Source organism: Phoxinus phoxinus (genome assembly GCF_949152265.1).
Source record: "Phoxinus phoxinus genome assembly, chromosome: 7".
NCBI classification, from domain to species: domain Eukaryota; kingdom Metazoa; phylum Chordata; class Actinopteri; order Cypriniformes; family Leuciscidae; genus Phoxinus; species Phoxinus phoxinus.
Genome location: NC_136882.1, coordinates 16,572,841 through 16,587,200, shown reverse-complemented (window position 1 = coordinate 16,587,200; position 14,360 = coordinate 16,572,841). Strand labels below are relative to the sequence as shown.

The window sequence follows — 14,360 nt, the reverse complement described above, 5'->3', positions numbered from 1 at the left end:
TCATGCGTTTGGCAGCTTGTTAACTGCTCTGCTATGGTGCAGCAAAAGAGATTCACGTAAAGGCTGGTTCACACAGAATGTGATTTTGCTGTTAAAAAAGCGAGATACACCTCAGTGCAAGGTTTGGAGACGCGTTTTTGTACTTTTAACTTGAGCGCCGCGTTTTTAGAATGCCGTGTCACGCGCAAGATGCTGCAAAAGACACACGTTAAAGAGGTCCATCTAGCTCGTTTACATTGAAAAACTATGGAAAAATAGCACAGCGGAATGGGAAAATGTGTACTGCGTGAACGGCCCTTAAGATTATGAGTGGATCGAGGTTTTTTTTGGCTGATAAACTGATTTATTAGCTCGACTGATTAGTTGGCCGATATTTTCTCATTTTGATATTGCATCAGCTGATAATCACGCCCACTCTCTTTTAAAGAAGTTTGTGAATGTTGAATAAAGGTAATTTAATTTCATCTGTTGTCAAATTTGCTATAAATGAAGAGTTCTGACTTTAAATTTAAATAATTAAATAATTGATGATATATTTTATTATTAAATAAGCAAATAACAATTTATAACTATTTAGCATGGGTGTCTAATATTGCTGTTGTAACAGTGTTGTGTATATAAAGTATTTTAAAGGAATGTGGTGGTTTTAACTCTAGGATGGAATGGGTAAAAATTGTATTTATATTAGTTTGATTTGTTTTAATTCAAAGAAATTATCAATGGCATTAAATTACACTGTGAAATAACTGGTTGATATTGCTGCTAACCTATCAATAACAGCATTAGCAACACTGCTCTCTTGTCTGGCACGAAAAACTCTTCATTAGTCAACCTAATAATTGTGTGCTTGTTTGGGGTAGTTCGGGTTCCACAGTGGGCTCTCGTTGAGTGGTCTGTTACATATATGTGCTCAATAATATAGAGCACTGTCAAAAATATGTCTAGTTATATGTGGGGACTGTTCCCTCCTGGTACCGTCCTGGGACAAAGACAGGAATTGTGTTCAGAGACACTCACATACGCTTTCTCTCTGTCAGGCTTGGGATCAAAGCCTGGGTCATGTGACTGTGCAGCTTGATGTCACAGAAGAACTGCTTAGATCCTGACATTCCACACCAGGGGCGTCGCTAGACCCTTTTTACTGGGGGATGAGTCCCAGTAACATACCACTGGCACTGTGTCCCAGTGAAATATTACTGATAAATCCTGGTCTGACGGTGGAGATTACTGTTTGCTGACCTGAAAATTATTTCCCCTGATAATATTTCAGCAGTCATCTCGTGTGTTTTCTATCAGCTGCTTAGAATTAGAACCAGAATTGCAAAATTCGTAAATTGGTATTGATGTAATAATTGATCAAACGGTTTTGTAAAAAGCTTTGAAATTGTTTTCAATTCTTCCGGAGAGTTCATTTAAGCACTGATGAGGTAGATGCATGAAACCATTGTAAGAAATAAAACTTGCAAACCATTTGTCAGCAATGAAGCAGCTCTTTATTGTACTTACAGATTGTGAACACTTTTTAAAAAAAAATTATCCATTTGATTTGGCTTAATTCTGACTTACAAGATCCCATTTTGATTCTGATTTGTTTTCATTAAACATCAATTCAGTAAAAAATATTTTAGTTTGCAATAGCAATTTTGCTTTGTCAGGTTTCGGACAACTATGTTGAGGAGGGGTCCTGCCATTTGTTCAGTCATTTGTTCAAAAGAAAAGCTTCAGCAAAAGCGTAGTTCAAGTTAATCCACAGGAATGGAGACATGCTACAAATATTTAGTGAAAGCCAGTCACAGAGATCCGCTGAAGTAAGACTTTCAGACTAATTGTCCAGGACAAATCACTCCAGGTACTCCAGTGGCACAGTTTGACTCTGAAACTGTTTTAATGGCTGAACAAATTGAATGGCACAGTGACTGTTACTCTTTTGTTTCTCCGTCAGTCTCCAGACAAGCATGTCGCTCTAGAGGAAACCAAGAACTACACCACTCAGTCCCTGGCTAGCGTAGCCTACCTGATCAACACGCTTGCCAACAATGTGCTCCAAATGCTCGACATTCAGGCGTCCCAGCTGCGCCGCATGGAATCCTCCATCAACCACATCTCTCAGGTAACCTAGCGACACACCACACCCCTTCTTACACTCTCACACTCTGGGCTATTTACTGGAGGAAGACTGAAGGCTCTAAGAGGTGAGACGTAAATGACTGTTACCTGGTTTAGGTAAAAGGTAGTCTCAGCCGTCAGGCGTCATGCCCACGGACTGTTGGCTGAAGTTCTGATGCATAAGGCACATAAAATGGGAAACACTTTGGGAATTTAGAAGTTGTCATTTGATTGGTTGAGTTCTACAGGAGTTCCAGGATACGTGTGTTGCATTCTTTAACAGTCCGCCTGGAAACAAAGCCGTTGTGATGCCAAACCCCCTCATGGAAGAAGAAAGCCATGGTGCTTACAACTGTGATAATGAGCACTATTCAGAATCAGTTTAACGCTGGGTTTTCAAAAGTATGTGAAGTTCACAGTGCCATTGTTGCAGTAAGCTTGCACGACATTCTTGAATTTGTCATTCATTAGATGCACATCGGTTTGTTATCGTAGGGGACATCAACTTTACATTTTCATGCCCATAAACATGACGCGGAACAAAACAAACTGTGTGATCGGTTGCTTTACATGTCAGTCAGATGTCCTCTTGGCCAATGAAAGCTGCGATGGAGTCCAGACCTTCTGCCGTCAGTCTGAAGGTCTGGCTACGCAAGACTAGGTAAAAGAGAAATTATAAAACGCTCTATAAATGGTTCTGACACTAAAATAAGTGTAGAAATCTTTAGACTGTGGTAAATCCGCTTCATGTTGTGCAAATCACAGCTGTTCACGGAAGTTAAATCACTTTAATGTGGCCTATTGCTCTGATCAAACATTGTTTTCATGAATGACCACACATTTAATGTACAGTTACTAATGATTGTCTTGTTTTTGTTTGTCTTTGGTTTGCTGATCAGACAGCACCCGTGTCCAGTCAGTTTTCGGTCGATCTCATTGATTCTGTAATTAAACTGCATCCCACAGACTCAGCCTGTATGGAACTGTAATTCAGCTTCGGTGTAACTGCAGGGCTCTAGTGCAACTGCTGTAGTGTTTTGTTCCTACCAAAGATATGAGCTAATGTTAGGGAGTTTTTCCCTCTTTTGCACCTCGCTTTTAAATCGCTTATTTGAAAGCGAAATTAAAATGCACACGGCCGCACGGGCGTTCACAACGGTGCGGAGCAGAGCGAGCGTTGAGCTTCCATTGGAATGAACTGAAAACACTCTCTCTGCTTCACTCGCTCCGTGCCAGTGGACTAGCACCATGAATGCCTGTGCGCGTTTTACTTTCACTTTCAAATTAGCCCCAATTCAGGGCTGGCAATTGCTTGAATGGTGGGTTCGTTATTATTCTCAATGGACACAACAACAAAAAAACAGTACAATGACAAACTCGCTTAAATTGGCATTTTTACATATGGCTTTGAAACCAAATCTTCTGTCATCGTCTTGCCAGTCAGTGAGGCAAAACCTGACTCCTGCTGATGATGACTCTCGTTCGGCTCACGCTGAATTGAGCAGACCCATTCAGTTTTTAATTGTAGTGTCTGTTCTAAACTAAATTATTTTTATTACTATAAAAATCAAAACTACTGTGGGGGCGGTGCCGCGGTGGGCAAGTGATGTAACCGGTGTTGCGGCTGAACTATCGCACCAGGCCTAGGACCTCAAATATGGATGAAGAGATAAAAAAAGCCATTTATTAGGCAGCGATGGATGCAAAACAGATCAGAAATTTGGTACGTTTACATTTCTTATGGATCTTTTCTCCACTGCCCTCATCTGTGGACTCAGCTGCTGCTCTGGACTCGAGACCTATTTACCATATCACTGTCACTTAATGCTGAAAATCGTTTAGCTGTGTTTGAGATGCCAGCAGCAGAGGCTTATCCCCCTCTGTGTTTCGTCATATTTTTATTTATTTAACAGCTGTCAACAGCATGGGCTCTAAAGCGATTAAACAGCGCCACAACATCTAATGCAGCTCTTCTCATGAAGTGCTTTTGACACGATTCTCTCCCATAATCGCCATGTGAAATGAAACCGTACTCAGCCGAAAGGAATTTCAGGCCTCTCACAACCGCATGCTTTAATATTTTGACCTTACATAGTGTTTTGTGACCTGCTTTCACAACTATGAATTTTAAAGAGGCCAAACTCAGGCCATCCTTTTTCCTCAAGATGTTTCCTGCTCCAATGGCGTAATACATTTTTGCCACTGTAGCTTTAAAACTTCTGAATATGTAAATGACCTCTATTATGTTTGGCTTTGGCATGTGAATATGGTTGTAGTTGTGAATCACGTCAAACCTGATTTCTGAATGATCCAGTTTAGTTTTAGTAGATCTGAAATGTCTTTGTTCTTTTACTATTCAGACAGTGGACATCCATAAAGAAAAGGTGGCGAGGCGGGAGATCGGCATCCTCACCACCAATAAGAACACCTCCCGCACTCATAAAATCATTGCTCCAGCCAATCCCGAAAGGCCGGTGCGGTACATTCGCAAACCTATCGATTACAGCGCGCTGGATGATATCGGTCATGGTGTGAAGGTAGGACACAAGCTCACCAGCCTCTGGAGAAAACCTTTTTCTGACTAACATGTTTGTTTTGAACTAACAAATGGCAAAATCTAACGTGGGTTTTCTTTGTGTCCGAGACGTGTCACTAACCTCTCTGTGCTTCCTCTCACCTCTGTTCTCTGCTTCGCTCTTGGTTTAAGTGGTTGCTTAAGTTCAAGGTAAGGGCTTTTACAGCTGTCCTACGATCAGGTGACATGAATGGAGAAGGAATAAGGTTTGATTCCTTAGTTCATACTTATGACCTAAATACAGACTGAGAACACTTACATTCTTGACCCGTTTAGTATTAAGCCGTCATGAAATGCAAAATAACTAGTCAATGCTGATTTGGAGATTCTGTAATCCTTTTTATAAATCGAGGAGTAAATAATATTTAAGTTTGACTTGGCAAATTTTGCAGGTCCGAAATTGAACAACCATTTGGCAATCATCCCTGTTTCTTCTTTCATCCCTACCATTTTATAATTGTTGCATGTGGCTCAGAAGTTGGCGTGTTTGATTGTTCTGTTTGTTTGAGCTTTTCTTTGTTTTCTCTAAAAACGAAATGAGAACTCTCTATCTATCACTGTCTTTCTCTCTGTAGCTGTTTTTTTTACGGCTGTACCCTAGGCCATTGTCAACTCTGATGCCGTTTTTCCTCCTCTACCGTGAAACTGAGATGTTATATTTCACAGCTAAAGGCTATTTATGATGTTGATTTTGTCATAGGTCAACACCCAGAACATGAAGATGGGCAGCCTTCTTCGCACCACACCTCCCACACAGAAACCACCCAGCCCGCCGATGTCAGGCAAAGGCACCATAGGGTATGTATACAGACCATGTAGCTCTAGAGGTCACGACTGAAAGAATCTGTGGTGGTGAACCACTCATTTGAAGATTTTGTTTTGTTATAATTTATACTCGGGTCCTTTCATCTAATTAGATCATTTAGTGTTTTTCATAAATTTTTTCTAGTGCAACATCAGTGAGGCTTTCATTTCCTAGTAAAAGCCTGTTTTTCAGTGTAGGTCACACACAGCATGATGTGACGTGTCTCTAGTCGAGTTGTGTAGGTCATGTCTTTAGTTTTGTCCTCAGGGAAAACTCTGCTTCATCCCCACAGATGACATTATCCTTCACATCCCTGTTTACTTTTATGCCAGTGAACAGCCAGATTTACATTTGGGCCAATAAAAAAGCGTGTTAAATGTGCTTTGGCATCTAAAATTGAGAAACTGAAACGGATTATGAAACGGATCAGATATGCTCAATCTTTAAAGAGTGTTCATTAAGCCGGAGCTTGATATTTCTGAGCACTGAGTCCTGCCCTGTTTTCTGAACACTAGCTGTGCAGGTTGGTGCTCTTTTGGTTCCCTGTGTAGCCCCATGGCGGCTGGTCATTGCAGGCCAGATAGTGTACTGCTTAATGGACAGGTCTGCAACATAACACAACTAAAGCATATTTCCTCATTAGATGCTGTATATTTGTGTCAGTGGCATAAAAAATAAAAATAAAATTATGTGTAAAAAAAACTAAATTTTTAGCACCATTAAGATTTTATTAGATATTTTTGCATTGTGACATTTTTCATGACAACCCTTTACAATGCGAGTACGGTAAATCACTCGCATATGCGACCAAATTTCATGAGGCAACTTAAAATGCCTTTAATTAGCCAATGGCTTGTAAATGATACGCTTAGTTACCTGTAATTGAGTTAAAAAATAAGTTTAACGCAGATGGGCTAAAATTGAATTGCCTACTGGGCTTGACTGAGAGGTAAAAACAGTCTTTGCAGTAATACTCTATCCTGGTTATATAATTTGAGAATAACAGCCATTAAATCAGGCAAACCAGTTTTATGTATAACATGGCAGCAAATATTTCAGTTTTCTAGGCTAGTAATTGTCTGATTAAGTTTGATAACCTGCTGTCTCTCTTGACAGGAGACACTCCCCCTACAGGACACTTGAGCCAGTGAGGCCTCCTGTGGTGCCTAATGACTATGTCCCGAGTCCCACACGCAATACAGTGCCCATCCTGCAGCAAAGTCCTGTACGCACAGCATCTGTTAATCAGAGGAACCGCACTTACAGGTACCATTACCCACATCCTCTTCTCTCGCACCGCTCTCCACCGGCATCCACTGACTTATAGTCACTGTATGTACATGTGTATTTATTAGCTAGCATTGATTAGTTGCTTTTGCTGAGAGACATTGCTTCTCCCCAGCACATCTAAAACAAGCATCGCTGATTGTCTGCACAATTGCATAATCTGAAACCTTGGCAACCAGTTGCGAGTGACGTTAGCAGTGCTCACATAAACGCATCATCGGTTATGGAGGATAAAGACGCCTGAAGATGCTCTCAGATGACTGCAGAGCCTCTCTTTCATCGAGATGTCTCCCATCTTAAACTTTACTTCCTTCGTTTTATTTTTCCTGAGGATTTTTCAGTCCAGTACATCGCAGAACAAGGTCTTTGAAGCTCCGACCTTTTCTTCTGTGCATGAAATTATGTAACCGCTCACTTGTTCTCTTTTGATCTCTGTGCCATCTGCAGGGATGCCTGTAAAATCTTCTTTTATGCTTTTGGCTGACACTTTTAGCCAAAGTGTTTTATAGGGGTGTTTACAACAACCTGCCCTTGTTGTTAGCGGCCCTTTTTTTTTTTTTTTTACTACTTTTTTGTGCTACAGGAATACCTTAATACACTCCTAAGCATTTCTCCGGTTTTCATCTGAGCAAGTGAGTGTCCTCCCACATGCTCTGGATCACTGCTTGTCACTCAGTGCAGCATCAGAAGAAGAGCATTTGGTGCCGTTTCTCCCAGCACTCTCCCATCTGTCTGCTAGTTGGAAATGTTATTGAACATCTTGACTATGACAAATGACAATGGTTGTTCCCTCCTAAAGTTTAGAGGGACTGATCATTTGTATCATATAAATGTAAATTCAAATTTGAGAACATTAAATGTTTATCAACAACTTATCTGATGATAGAGTTCAGCATTAATCTTGCAGAGGCTACAGACAGTTCAGAGCCTTGGCACAATGGAAGCACACATGCTCTTGACACATTAGCACTTCAAGGATGGAGGTTTTGAGTCCAGCCTATGTTGTGTCCTAATCCCATTTCCCCCTCATAATTACACCGAAAACCTCTCAAATTTTCAGGCGAAACGTCTACTTTTGGTTTTGGAGGGCCGTAATCAGTGATTAGCACGATGGCGATCTGACTGTTCAGCATCTATTTTGTGCACACAATTTGGATAAGCTATGACAGTTAACTTTTCTGGCTGGTAAACCCTTGGGAACTACCGTTGGTCCATGGCAATTACGTAATGTGTAGATGGGCTCTGGGACTCCATCTTTGTCGTGGAAAAATTCTCTGATCCGTTTTTTCTGTTCAGTCTGTTAATGTCAGACGTGAGTAAAAACATGAAGAGCTGCTTTATAGCACAAATTGAAGTTGTTTTTCATGTTTAATCTTTAAAGCTGCTTGCTGTACAGCGATCGATTATATAAAGTGCTAAATAAACATGACATGTCTTGACTGGTGCGCTGAATTGCAGAGCTGATGCAAACATGATCAGATGCTTTCTTAACTGCTGTTTTGTCACTGCTGTCATTTTTGTTGTACGTTTTATTTTGTTATTGAGAGAAACCATGCAGCACATATTTGCATAATCATCTAAACGCCGCTTTCAGCCGTGCAGGTGGCTTCGGGGTGTTTGCTAACAGTATACCAGGTATTTCAAGCTTCTTTTTACCTCAAGGCTAGTGTTTTTTTTTTCAAATCCTGTTGCTGGGGATCCACTGCTCTGCACATTTTGTATGTCTCCCTTATTTACAACACCTTATTTAGATCACCAGCTTATTAGTTGAGAGCTCCATGAACTGAACTAAGTGTGCCATATAAGAGACATACAAAATGTGCAGAGCAGTGGGTTTCCCGGACCATGATTGAAAACCACTGCTCAAGCTAAGAACTTCGCCCTGAGTATATCAGGATCTTAAGAAAGGGGGATTTAAGAGGATTAAAGATTGGAGAAGTCCGACATACATTACCTGAGAGAAGTCTGTTGTTCCACCGAAAGATCAAGTCATGATATTTTGATAAAAAAATTGGTTAATTTTTTTTTCAGTTGTTAGCAGTCAGAACAATAATATGCATTTCAAAAATAGATGGGTGAATTTCCATTTCATGCCAACATTTAAGAAATTAATTATTGCTGCTAGATCTAAAGACGCAGACAATAAAAAAATAAAATAAAATTCAGCCATGTAACGTGCGTCTTGCTCCTTTTCTTCAACTGCTTCAGCTCTATATCCACCTGGCTTTGACAAGGAGTGAGATCATTTTTTGTAAGAGAGATGAAAAGCACTCAATTGACACGTGCATTTCTTCTTGCTCTTTTCTCTGCATCTCAAGCACATTATTTCATGCAGTCTGTGTGCTCAGCTTTTGCCTTTTCAGAATTGAGCTGGTGAGTGCGCTTTTCTGGCCACAAAGTGTCTGCTGTTGCTTCTGTTCATTCTGTTTCACAAATGCTGCCATCTCATGTTCTTTATGTTATAGCAACATAGCATGGGCTGGTTCAGTGTCTAAGTGTGTTTTTGTCATGTGTGAGCTGTTGGTCCATGTATCTCTCTCTCTGTGTGTGTGTGTGTGTATGTTTGAGAGCTCTTACATGACATGAGTGTGTATAACATGAGGCACATGTACATGTGGTGTGTAATCTGTTCAGCAGTGGGAGCAGTGGTGGCAGTCATCCCAGCAGCCGCAGTAGCAGTCGTGAAAACAGCGGGAGCGGAAGTGTGGGTGTTCCCATCGCTGTGCCCACACCCTCTCCACCCAGCGCCTTCCCAGGTGACATCTTCATCTCCTCTCTGACTTCACTTAACAACATATATACCACATATTCTCTACTTTTTTGATAATTTAGAATAAGTTATTGCTTAAGTGTGATATGATCTTGCTAACATCTGATTTTATATCCAAGATCAAATACTAAAAAACAAAACCTGTTCATGCAAAAGATAAAAATGTTGATCCATTTACCCTCGTTGTTCCAAACTTTTATGGATTTTTTTTTTTGTGGAATACAAAAAGAGTTTAGTTATATTTCCACTGAAAAACTTGCATTCAAAATCTAGTCTGTTGATATTACAAGCAATACCAATGAAATTATAGTTCTTGTTCTTTTGTGTCGACTGATATATATATTTTTCCATAAATCATAAATACAATAGTTTTCAATGGCTGCAAGTCAAAATTTGCAGTTAAAGATATTGGTCTTATCACAAAACTATCATATAGCTTCAGCTGTAGAATATAACACATGTTAGTAGAATAACGTAAAATAGACTTCTTTTCACTTTATTATTCACTTCCAGGTATGGAAAAGGTGTATTTCAGCAATTTCTATGGTAGTTCCTCTCAAACGACTGAAACAAGGATTTTTCTGAATAAGGTTATAAATGAACATTTAAAAAAATGCAACAGTAACATCAGGGTTGTTCAATCCTGCTCCTGAAGTGCCACTGTCCTGCAGACTGCAACACACCTGTGTGGGTGTGTCTAGTGACCCTGAACACCTTGATTAACTGGTTAAAGTGTTTAATTGGGGCTGGAGCTAAAATGTGCTGGAAGGTGGCCCTCAAGGAGCAGGATTGGATACCCCTGATGTAAGTAGTCTTCAGAAAAGATTTGTGATTTTTTATGCTCCGCTTCTTCAATCATGCCCCCACATTACCTCCCTTTATGTGAAATGCAAAGGCATTTCTGATTTGGTTTCCTTCCTCTCTCCTCGTTTTACCCTCAAGCTGTTAGTGCCAGCACACCTTCAGCTCCAACTAACTCCACTCAGCCTTCTTTCACTTCCTCTAACTTAACCCCCACACAACCCCCAATCCCTGAATCTCTCGACTCCACCGAGAGCTCTCTGACCCCAGATAAAGGCTCTCCTACCTCCCAGCCACCCCTCACTACAACTGCAGCTAGTGCTACATCCAACACCGACCCTGAGACAGGTGAGTCCGCCACTGCCCGAATCATCTCCAGTCCATCAGTCACACCTTCTACCCTCGTGTCATTCCACACCTGCTGAGACATCATGCTATTCTGTGGTGAATTTTTGTTCTTTGTGTCCTGCTCATATTGTTTCCTCATTGAGTCTTTCAAGCTGTTTTCATTGTTGGTTTGTTACAATTCTAACTTGGTACATTTGAGTCATCAACAAAAGTACCAATGTGACTTCTACTAGCAGCACGTTTCTCTGTTGCTTGATGACCCACAAAGCTGTAGGCTGTGGGATCTTTTTGGAACTATTTTTGCTGACAGAGAACAAGTGTTAAAAATCTGGAAAGTCTGTTGTGGTGGGGGTCAATTGGTTGTGGTGGACCCTCGTTGGTTTCCCTGCAATTTGGCGAGAAGTAACAATTATTTATGTAAAAACAAAAATCGTTTCACACTTCTTTTTTGGGGGGGGGACTAAAACTCTAGATTTTTCTACTAAAGTTCTCATACATTTCATGTTTTAGTGTTTGACAAGCTACAATAAATGTTTTTTTTTACATTGCTGTCAATTTGACCCCTAACACAATCAGTGTAACCAAAATGTGTACAACATTTCCAAAACGTATAAATAATGATTGTGAACTGTCCTTGTGAAACTACTCCAGGGCCCATTGTCAAGCAGAAAATTTCTTTCACACCAACCAAATGAATCCAATTTTGGTCCACACCAAGATGATCTGGTTTCAGAAAGGGCTTAAGCCAGTATTAGGCCCTAGTTTAATTAGGATATTTAAGTAGCCTTTATAAACATGCCTTAGGATTTTTTTTAATGTAAAAACATCCTTTCAAAGAAAGCTGGTTTGCATCTTGAGTCAAAGCAATGGCACTGACATATTTTAAGAAATGTCAGTGCAAGTTTATTTCAGTTAAAACCGCTCAAACATGCATTTTAGTTTGGGACTACTAGGCTTAAGCCTTGTCTGTGAATCCAGTGGCTAGTGTGAAAACCTCAGTCCAGATCAGTTTAGATCATGAAGTTTTTATGACATTCATGCTTGCTTTTGTACCATTGATCCATTTGATCTTTATGGAAAAATGCTTGTCTTTAAAAGGTCTGACTGTAGACCCCTAACATTCTTCTCATTTATTTTTAACACTTTTAAGGAATTATCGTGGCGTTTCTCAGAAATGAACTTGTCTCGTGACTGTGTTGTTCTTGCAGGTGTTCCTCAGTTCTACAGCATGAACAGGCCCGTCCCTAGACAGATCTCACCCACAGTGGGAGGTTCGCTGCCGTATCGCCGGCCGCCCTCAATCATGGGTCAGACGCCCATGCCCTCCAGCCAACAGAATGGAGGGCCCTATTACAATCAGAACCAAGGTACCGCTCTCACTATTCATACCTCACGTCCCAGAAACACCCAGTTCTGCTTATTCGTCAACGGCAGTTTAATTTGTTCTTTGATATTATGAATACCTCATAGTCCGTCCCCCCACCTGGATTTTCTTTTCTTTTAACATTTGACACCATCATATTTCTGCACATTAATTTTTTTTCCTGTAGTAATATTTCTGTCATTGTTTTTAAAGGTGCATGCATGATTTTTTCTGTCAAATTACATTCTCTTATCCCAGTTTATAGTTCTTTGACTATTATTAGTAAGCCAATCATAGGTTTATCTCCCCCAAAAGTTTAAACATATTGGCACTTTCAAACCAATAGGCCCTATGCACAGCTGCACTACTTCCTGAACTTGTGCAGGCTCCTTTGTTTCCTGTCTGCCAGGATTGGCCAAACTGATTAATCCAGGTGTGTCTGACCAACAACAATAATCAGACACACCTGGATTAATCAGTTTGGCCAATCCTGGCAGACAGGAAACAGGAGCCTGCACAAGTTCAGGAAGTAGTGCAGCTGTGCATAGGGCCTATAAGAGCGGTCCACTCAGATCAGTCAATCTCTTTCCAGCTCAACCTATAGCAAGAGTTTGGGGTGTGGCCAGAGGGTGTCTAGGTTGTGGGATGGGATCATGAATGATGTAGGAAAAGATATTCGGTTATATAAGTGCAAGGCAAAATTCACTGCATTTAACCCTTCAAAGATTAAAGGGTCATGAAGAAAAAAATCAGGGCATTGTGATGCAACACTACAATGGACACTTCAATACCACACAGCATCATGCTGATTGATAAATGTACCAGTTTAGTCGTATACAGTTGTGGCACATCATGTCAAAAACTGTTTGTTTGCAAACTTAAGCATCTCGCTTATAACAGTGTTTATCTAAATTGCTTACTCATTACACACTGCAACACATCTAAAAGTATTCCTAATATGCTGGAAATTATATTATTGAAAGTAGCCTACATTCACCTGTTGAGACATGCCATCACAAGCAGCTGTATTTGAGTTGGGTGAGGCGCAACGGGCCAAAGAGGAGTTTGCAAGGTAGTTTGAAACGGCATACTTCACCTTTAATGATACATTGTTGTATTAACGTCGTTAGAGTGTTACTTTAATGTATAGATGGGTTAGTGTTTGAACCTCTCTAGCTGGTGTAGATCCACCCTTCATCCTTTCTGCTATGAGGTAACCACTTCCTGTTTGTCAGACAGTGTTTGCACACTCAACTAACTATCTACTGTCTTCTGTTTTTCCCTTACACATTCACTTTCTTTATCTTGGTTAATTGCTCACACCCCCCCCCCTTCCTCTGTGCTTTTTTTGTGGTCTTGTGGACTAGCCTCAGTGGCCCCCCCTCCCCCTTCCATACTGCAGATCACACCCCAGCTTCCACTGACGGGTTTTGTGGCTCGCGTACAGGAAACCAGTAAGTGGCTTTGAGCTTCTCCAATGAGACCCTCCAGCATTCAGAGACACCCACATACACACATTCAGCTCAAAGCAGCTTGTCTAAAAGCATGAAAATATACCTATACTACTTGTTTTAGGTTAGTCAATTGATTACAAATCTACATTTCCTAAGAAAGCTCTCAAGCTGACAACTTTGTGACAGAGGTCAGTGTTTCCTCTAGGATTTTTTCCAGCTGTGGTGGCAGGCCCATTTCCCCAGGGGGAGGGGGCGTCGCCCATGAGTGATATTCCCATGGGCCACGCCCCCTTTCCCCAGGTGTTTAAACCTCCCCTAAGTATTATAATTAGGGCTGGGTATCGATTCAGTTGTTCCAATTTGATTTCGATTCGCAAGCTCTCAATTCGATTTTGATTCGACTCACAAAAATCATATATTTGTAAAAAAGAACAGTGAACATAAGTTTACAAGTGGTTAATTAATCAAAAGAAATTAAGAGCTGCAAACCTGTATATTAAACTATTTTTATTTTAGGTACACTTGGGTACATTAAAACAGAACCCAACTCTATATTTCAAAAGCATACAGTGAATAGATGGGATTTTGATGCAAGATGAAAAATTGATTATTGAAAAAGTCAGAACAGTCTCATGCCTTGATCGAACAGGATCAGGTTATTTTATGTTAAGATAAAACTAACATAAAATCTCACAGCATCAGCTGTAACTTGGAGGCTGCAAGCCTATATGAAGTGCAAACTAATACTGGCTTTTGGGTGATAGATAAATAAATATGGGAAAAAAATCAATTCGTAACCTTTGAGAATCGTTTTTAAATAGACCACATTTAAAAAAACGATTAATCGAACA

The 14,360-nt window shown here is 40.4% G+C and overlaps 1 protein-coding gene across 16 annotated transcripts in view; it reads left to right on the top strand.

Annotated features, from left to right (window-relative positions):
• Nucleotides 1-14,360, top strand: part of abi2a (abl-interactor 2a) — a 32,024-nt gene that overhangs the window by 13,188 nt on the left and 4,476 nt on the right. For 2 of the 16 annotated variants that reach the window (XM_079617538.1, XM_079617552.1), the window contains exons 2-10: nt 1,943-2,110; nt 4,467-4,643; nt 4,814-4,831; nt 5,382-5,479; nt 6,603-6,752; nt 9,408-9,529; nt 10,486-10,692; nt 11,901-12,059; nt 13,423-13,509. In XM_079617538.1, coding sequence (XP_079473664.1) covers nt 1,943-2,110; nt 4,467-4,643; nt 4,814-4,831; nt 5,382-5,479; nt 6,603-6,752; nt 9,408-9,529; nt 10,486-10,692; nt 11,901-12,059; nt 13,423-13,509 — 1,186 coding nt within the window. The remainder of the gene's footprint in view (nt 1-1,942; nt 2,111-4,466; nt 4,644-4,813; nt 4,832-5,381; nt 5,480-6,602; nt 6,753-9,407; nt 9,530-10,485; nt 10,693-11,900; nt 12,060-13,422; nt 13,510-14,360) is intronic. The other 14 variants (XM_079617546.1, XM_079617548.1, XM_079617547.1 and 11 more) reach the window with 14 other exon arrangements.